This window comes from Triticum dicoccoides, chromosome 4A, assembly GCF_002162155.2.
Source record: "Triticum dicoccoides isolate Atlit2015 ecotype Zavitan chromosome 4A, WEW_v2.0, whole genome shotgun sequence".
Classification (NCBI taxonomy): Eukaryota; Viridiplantae; Streptophyta; class Magnoliopsida; order Poales; family Poaceae; genus Triticum; species Triticum dicoccoides.
This window is the reverse complement of record NC_041386.1, coordinates 55,662,561-55,670,643: the sequence shown is the minus strand read 5'-3', so window position 1 is coordinate 55,670,643 and position 8,083 is coordinate 55,662,561. Positions and strand designations below refer to the sequence as shown.

The following is an 8,083-nucleotide window of genomic DNA, read 5'->3' as shown; positions in this document are numbered from 1 at the left end:
GTATTTCCGTCGCAGTCGGTCTTGTTGGTTAAATTTATGATCAAAGTTAAAGCATGGAAAAAAATAAAGCACTATATTTTGGAACGGAGGGAGTAGTAGTCTGAAAAAAATGTCCAGTTCAACATTTTATAACCATGAGTGCAAAAAGAGGAGCTTTAAGATTCCAACTGCCTGGTCTGAAGGCTGGAGCACCCGTTCGTTCTATTGGATGGAGCACGCCTTTTACTTTTGCGAGAATCTTGGATGGAGCACGCTGCACGCCTGTCTCCCTGCCATATAGGCCCCAGAGCCAGAGGGACCCATAGTTTAATGGGACCAATGAGACAGTGACTCACAGAAAACCATCGCTAATTCTCCTAACCCTAAACGGCTAAACCCTCTCGTCCCTCCCCATGGCGTCACCGCCGCCGCCGCCGAAGCTTCCGATCCCCGGTCGCCGCAACATACTCATCACCAGCGCTTTGCCCTATGTCAACAACGTCCCGCACCTGGGGAACATCATCGGCTGTGAGCATCCCTTCTGCTGTGCTATCTCCCCCAATTTTGTTTCCTCGAGCTCTCGCTGTTCGCCCCCGGTTTTATCTTCTCTGATGGTTTCGATTTTGGTCGCGTTCTGCAGGCGTGCTCAGCGCCGACGTGTTCGCGCGGTACTGCCGGCTGCGGGGGTACAACGCCATCTACATATGCGGCACCGACGAGTACGGGACGGCCACCGAGACCAAGGCCTTGGAGGAGAAGTGCTCGCCCAAGGAGATCTGCGACAAGTGAGAGAGCCTTCACCTCTCGATGCCTTTTTAGTTTAATTTTGGTTTGTTTGTACAGGATTCGGCAATCGACCGTTATGAAATCTATCCAACACTGCTTTGAATTGCCGCACATACAAATACGCACGAAGGTTTCAGTTATCAACCTATGATATGCTATACACCTAGTTAGTAAAATTTCCATAGTTCATATGAATAATGAAGGCATTTTATTCGTAGTAAGCTTTCCTGGCTGAAAATGCAGGTACCATGTTATCCATGACGAGGTCTACAAGTGGTTCGACATAAAGTTTGACAAGTTTGGGCGGACGTCCGCTCCTGAACAGACAGAAGTCTGCCAGGCAATTTTCCATAAACTGATGGAAAACAAATGGCTCACAGAGAACACCATGCAGCAGGTACAGCTAATTCCTTGCCCGACCTTGTATATATTCATCTCCGCATGTTGTTTCTGTTATGCAATATTTTTCTGCTTTGCAGCTTTATTGTGACACGTGCGAGCGATTCTTAGCCGATAGGCTTGTGGAGGGGAAATGTCCGACAGAAGGCTGTAACTATGAAGCAGCAAGGGGTGATCAATGTGAAAACTGCAGCAAATTGTTGAACCCAACTGAGTTAATTGATCCAAAGTGTAAGGTGAGCATACAGAATACTTTTTGTAACATATTTAGTTGTGTTCGGTGTATCATTATGATTCACCTGAGCACACGAGGTGTGTGCCGCGTGAAACTGCATATGATGAATTTTCCTGTGCTGTTTCTTTTTTGCAGGTCTGTAAGAATGCTCCACGTATTCGTGACACAGATCACTTATTCCTGGAGCTTCCTCTATTGAGTGATAAGTTGGTAAACTATATTAACAACACTTCAGTAGCTGGTATGTGGAGTCAAAATGCTATTCAAGCAACAAACGCATGGTTGAAGGAAGGGTTAAAGCAACGCTGTATCACCAGAGATCTTAAATGGGGAGTTCCTGTTCCACATGAGAAGTATAAAGACAAGGTTTGGGCATATCAGATATGAATATATCTTTGCTGTTATGCGTTTATCTTATCTCATTTCTGTTTTTTGCAGGTGTTTTATGTCTGGTTTGATGCACCAATTGGATACATATCTATCACAGCATCATATACGCCTGATTGGGAGAAGTGGTGGAAGGATCCTGATAATGTAGAGTTGTTCCAGTTCATGGGTAAAGATAATGTGCCATTTCACACGGTATGATGCCTATGATATGGTGAACATCTTTAGTCATTCAAGCTTTGTTTTGGCACAAATTTAGTAGTTATTTGGCTTCATGTTTGGTTTGTGCCCAAGTTAGACATACCAAACAATTTGCTAGCCAAAATTTTGGTCAAGCTTTTCCTTGCCCATGAGTTGGGCAATATGGCAAGAAAGATGAACTAGAGTTACCAAAAGAGGCATTGGCAAGCCAAAATGTCATCAGCCATCCAACCAAATAACAAAGTTTTGGCCATGACCAAATAATTTGTAGGGTAGGTTTTGGATACCATCCAAACATACCCTATATTAGTGCATATATTTGTGAATAAAGTTTTGTTTAACTGCCAAGTCAGGACAATAGTACTTCCAGCCACGAGTGGATATGTTTTCACCACAAAATACGACTGAAAAATGCAGATTATGATTTCTTGCTGAATATTTGACCCTCCATTCAGTCGAGTCCTGTGATTGTTTGACATTATTTTTTATAAGGATATTTTGTTTTATTTTATAACCAATGGTTAAATCACGCAAGAGCTACAAGCACACAGATCCATTTATTTGAGGGCCAGTTGCATTTGATGTGCTTTAGCTAATTCCGGCATGAATTTTCTGTTATACCTCATAAAAGGTTGCTTTCGTTTCAAGTAATTAGTACTTTCTGAAATCGAAAAAAGTCCTTTAAGAAGCCAGTCTGATGCGAGCTGTATTGAAATGTATGGATAGCATATGTGTATACTGACTTTCTTTTAATGCCTGTACTTTTTTCCCATGAAGTACTTATTTGTTTAAAGGTAACTTTCAGGTCATGTTCCCTTCAACACTACTGGGAACTGGTGAAAACTGGACAATGATGAAGACCATAAGTGTTACTGAATATTTGAACTATGAAGCAGGTACTTTCCACATTTTTGTTTGAACCTAATGCTTGATTGGTGCACAGTTCATGCTAGTCATTCATACTTGGTTATTGCTTTCTTATTTACTTGAGCTGAAATTCCTATGCTTTCTAGAGATTTATGAGTAAAGCATATCCGGCTACATCTATTTACACCAAAGAAATACCCGTTCTGTTTACACCCCCTGCAATTGCAGAGGCTTATCGACCTGGCCTTCCCGAAGTGCAATTTCTTTTACCAGAACATATTGCTCACTGCCCAGTATTTGGCCCATGCTTGCACTGTGTGCTGTGGTGCATTGTGATGCACTTCAAGCTGCAGAAGTAGTCGACACCTTTCTCAAGCCTCAACGCTTCTCTTTCTTCACAGGTGCCCAGAATGACTAGCTGTGTAGGTTTGTGTTCGTATATTATTGCTTTGTACTCCCTCCATTCCTAAATATAAGACCTTTCAGAGATTTCAATATAGACCACATACGGAGCAAAATGAGTGAATCTACACTCTATAGTATGTCTATATACATCCGGATGTAGTCCATAGTGGAATCTCTAAAAGGTCTTATATTTAGGAACGGAGGGAGTATTTAGCAATGAGCCCTGTTTTCATTATGGGTCATGCTCACTGCTCCCTTGTTCTTCTGCCACCAGAGAATATTAGCATGAAATTGGATGAATGGTTTGAAGAAATTGGGTTATACTGTTAATCCGTTATGGCACTCTAGTTTGTTTATCCTCTTTGCTTGGCTAAACATATGTCTTATGGACTAAGATATGTTCCAGCAAGATCGAGACACTGTTATGCATGGGCCTGATTCAAATTACTCTGAAGTAGATTCATATGTGATATTGGCACATTATGTATGTTTATTCCCTTGATAATAGCTAAATATTCCTCACATCTATAGGAAAATTTTCCAAGAGTCATGGTATTGGTGTCTTTGGCAATGATGCGAAGACTACTAATATTCCGTCTGAAGTATGGCGATACTACTTGCTTATGAACCGCCCTGAGGTTTGTATAGACATTTTGTTCAATAGATTTAAAATATCTGATAATGGCATTGATTGCGATATTTTTCTGTTTTGGGTGTTCAGGTATCAGATACACTGTTCACTTGGGCTGATTTACAAGCTAAATTGAACAGTGAGTTGCTGAACAACCTGGGAAACTTCATCAACCGTGTGCTAAGCTTTGTTGCCAAACCAGCTGGTTAGTCACTGGAGAATCTTGCACCTGACATCTAACTGTCTAGAAGGATTATCAGTTGATTTCTTTGTTTTAGGATTTATCTTGATTATCTGTGATTCGCTGCCATACTATATCATCATTCCTTATCTTCCACACTTTTGTTTAAGTTGATTTTTGATCTGCTTTTCTGGTAGGAGGCGGATATGACTCCATCATACCTGATGCTCCTAATGCGGAGTCACATCCATCGACCAATGCACTTGCTGAAAAAACTAATAAATGGGTTGAACAATATCTTGAAGCAATGGAGAAGGTAATTCATTTACTTGAACCATGTGAAATGGCACAAGTTCCTGCATTATCTCTCTAGTTTTATGTTATTTCATTGTGCCAGCTACAAGGATCTAAAATAGAATGTTCACTCCTTTCGCTACAGGTTAAACTGAAACAAGGACTGAAGAGTGCGATGGCGATTTCTAGTGATGGAAATGCATATTTGCAAGTAAATATATTTCTTTGTCTTGGTTTCCATTTGTGTTTTTAAATAGCACTGTTATATCTTATCTTTGCTTTGCTGAATACAGGAGAGCCAGTTTTGGAGGCTTTATAAGGAAGATCCAGCAACCTGTGCCATCGTAATGAAAACTTCAGTTGGTGTTGTTTATCTCCTTGCCTGTCTGCTGGAGCCTTTTATGCCTTCCTTTTCTAGAGAAGTATAATCCTCATTTTCATGTTTCAGAGTTTCTATTAATAGACCCCCTTTGCCTGAGCTTACTCTTATGTTTCTTTCTTAAGGTGCTGCACCAATTAAATATGTCCCCAGATGAAGATCTGTCATTCTGTGATGATAAAGGAGAAACTGCCAAGGCAAAAAGACCCTGGGATTTTGTATCAGCGGGACATAAAATAGGGAAGCCAGTCCCTCTATTTAAGGAACTGGTGCGTATTTGCATTTTGATAGAAGAAATTTGTTAGTTGGCCATGCTTTTATATTTAGCAATAATGCAGAAAGACGAACAAGTCGAGGCGTTTAGGATTAAATTCGCTGGCAGCCAAGCTGAAAGGATCTTGAAGGAACAAGCTGATGCCGAGGCCAAGAAAGTTGCTGAAAAGCTCAAGGGCACAAAATTATCTGGTACTTAAGAAATTCTTGCTATATATTTTTGCATGAATTACATGGGAGAACAGTTATTTTTTTTCTGTGGCAATCTATAAACAGGCTTCTCTTTGTGGCTCAATTGTCTGCAATTTGTATGTTTTCCTGAAAATACTGGTGCAGAGTGCGCCGTCTTTCTTATGTTTGAAGCGCTCTTGAGTTACCTTCTGCTGAACCAGTTTCATAACTCTAGAAATTCATTGGCCAGTTTTCTCTTGCTTTTGTATCAGAGGGAAGTTCAAAGAAGAAACAATCTGGTGGTTCGAAATCAAAGACAGCAGAGGAAGTCTCAGTTGCCAAGCTGGATATTCGTGTAGGGCTTATCAGAAAAGCAGAGAAGCATCCAGATGCTGATTCACTTTACATAGAAGAGATCGATGTTGGAGAAGAGGCACCAAGAACAGTGGTTAGCGGGCTTGTCAAATTCATCCCTCTTGAAGAAATGCAGGTCTGTCTTTCTTAGTATCATTTGTAGTCGCGACATTGGTATGCTGATTGGTCCTACCTCCCTAATTTGCAATTTATGGTACGAATGAGCAGAACCGGAAAGTTTGTGTGCTCTGCAATCTTAAACCGGTGGCAATGCGCGGTATAAAATCACATGCTATGGTTTTGGCCGCATCGAATAAGGACCATACAAAGGTAAGGAACGTTTGGCTCTCATGTGCTCTTTGTTTGATAAATCATCATGAATGTACAGTAGCAGCCACTTCCGGTTTGTGGAAACTGACATTTGAAATTTTAGGTTGAGTTGGTTGAGCCTCCAGAATCCGCTGCTGTTGGGGAGAGGGTGACCTTTGCCGGGTTCTCTGGTGAGCCCGAGGCTTCTCTTAACGCCAAAAGCAAAACCTGGGAGAAGTTGTCCGCTGATCTGCACAGCAACGGTGAGCTGGTGGCGTGCTACAAAGATGTTCCATTCACAACTTCGGCTGGAGTATGCAAGGTCAAGACGATAGCGAATGGGGAGATTCGCTAGGCACAGTGCCCAATCTGCAGTCTGACTGAATCGCTGTCTGATTTCATTGGAAGTTAATATTGCTGATTTACTCTTTTTTTTTTTGAAAAATTTGACGCCTTTCGAGCACTGCTCTGCACACCGTTGTGATTGAAGAACGCTTGTTGTTTGTCACCTCCCCCCCTCCCCCTTTTTGAGTGTACTTTCGGCTCAACAGTGAGGCGACAGACAGGCCTATTCCCGCCGTTTTCCCCCTTTCCCTCCATTTCCTCATTGTTTTCCCCTTCCGCCCCGCCATGCTGCCGAAGAAGTATTTGGCCCCTCCCCTCGCTGTCACTGCACTGCCACTCTTGATTCCACCCAGCCGAAGTAAAGGAAGCTGATGGCAAGACCATCGGGCATGTCCAACGCTGAGTGAAGGGCGGAGGTTTAGCGCTGGGAGGCTGTCACCATCGACCGGCGGAATAGGCTCATCGCTAAGAAGGCCAGGGACGCAGCAGCAGCGGAGCAGGCAGATACGTCTCACATGGGGATGATGAATTCGCGCTGCCACTACTGCCCACAAGCTACGTCGGGGAGCCAACAGAGCGTCGCATCCCCGGCCAACTTCTCGCCGCCGCCGCCGCTTTGGGGGCACGCACCCTCGCCTGGCTACTTCGACGGTGATGCACATGGTAGTTTCAACCCCAACATCACCTCCCCGCATGGCGCGCCGCCGTGTGCCTCCCCCTCTGGCCTGAAGACCGACCAACGCACTCCCTCCCCCGCGTTCACCGTTGGCCTCCACACCCAGTACATCTATTTGCCACCGGCGTACTCAGCCTCGCCGACGCCGCCTCTGCGCCGGGGCGCTCTATCCTTCGCACACGTCTCGGCGCCACAGTTCGGCAACCCCGACGCCACCGACGTTTACATGGACGAGATCATCACGAGCGGCTCGATCGCCGCCTCCTCCTGCCCCGGGTTCCACACGCAAGACAAAACAATGGACACCGCCGTCGACATGGACGACGAGCTCGACGGCACCGAGGAGGGGGAGGAGGAAGAACAGGCGGAGGAGGAGATGGAGCCGGCGATGAAAGGAAGAAAGAAGAAGCGGGCGGCCAGTGCCAGGCCGGGCGAGCCCCGCGTCAAGTGGACGTCCAAGGAAGATGAGTGCCTCGGCGAAGCATGGAAGACCGTCAGCATCGACCTGATCACCGGCTCGAATCGGAACACAAACACGTACTGGAGACAGATCAAGACGGCGTTCGATGAGCACAAGCTGGTCGACCCCTACTTCGCCACCATCCACATGGAGCGCGGCGACAAGGCCATGGCGAACCATTGGGCGATCATCCAGGCGGCTTGCAACAAATGGCATGGGATCGTCGGGGAGATCGCGGCTCGCCCGAAAAGCGGCGCCAACGTCGAGGGTCAGGTATGTCCATCCGCCGGCTCACTTCTTTCGCCGTGTACGTCGCCAACACTTGTTCTTCGGCTGCGCAGATGGTTCAGATGTTCAACATGTATCGCCAGGACAATAGCGACCAAAAGTTCAAGTTCCTTCACGTGTTCTCCCGGATCGAGTCGTGCGAGAAGTGGAGGAAGGTCCGGCTCACCCTCGTCAAGGCCAAGGAGATGTACAAGCTAGACACGCCTGTCCTGAGGGTGGTGCATGGGCGCCCTGATCGCAACAAAAGAGCCAAGACGGCGAGGGACGTGGCACCCGCTGCCGAACGGCTGCAATCATCAATCGAGCAGTGCATCACTGACGCCAAGAATAGCACCGCAAAGAGGGAGGAGAAATCCGACGCGCGGTGGTCGGAGTTGATGACAAAGCAGGACATGAAGCTCGACCTTCTTAGGACCAACGTCGCTGCGAAGAAGAGGAACACTGACCTGGCATTCTTGATGGC

General features: G+C 45.5%; 1 protein-coding gene across 2 annotated transcripts; it reads left to right on the top strand.

Annotated features, from left to right (window-relative positions):
* The first annotated feature begins 331 nt into the window (after positions 1-331).
* LOC119284934 (probable methionine--tRNA ligase) lies at positions 332-6,359 on the top strand. Of its 2 annotated transcripts, XM_037564120.1 has the most exons (17): positions 332-507; positions 620-764; positions 1,009-1,162; positions 1,245-1,400; positions 1,535-1,765; positions 1,838-1,981; positions 2,793-2,883; positions 3,791-3,897; positions 3,981-4,095; positions 4,269-4,387; positions 4,511-4,576; positions 4,659-4,787; positions 4,870-5,013; positions 5,083-5,209; positions 5,461-5,678; positions 5,771-5,872; positions 5,976-6,359. In XM_037564120.1, exons 1-17 carry the CDS (start codon positions 393-395, stop codon positions 6,204-6,206), a joined length of 2,394 nt encoding a protein of 797 aa, XP_037420017.1. In that variant the 5' UTR covers positions 332-392; the 3' UTR covers positions 6,207-6,359. The 2 variants fall into 2 exon arrangements, with proteins under 2 accessions (XP_037420017.1, XP_037420018.1); XM_037564121.1 differs by lacking the exons at positions 332-507; positions 620-764 and adding an exon at positions 778-895.
* The last annotated feature ends 1,724 nt before the right edge of the window (positions 6,360-8,083 follow it).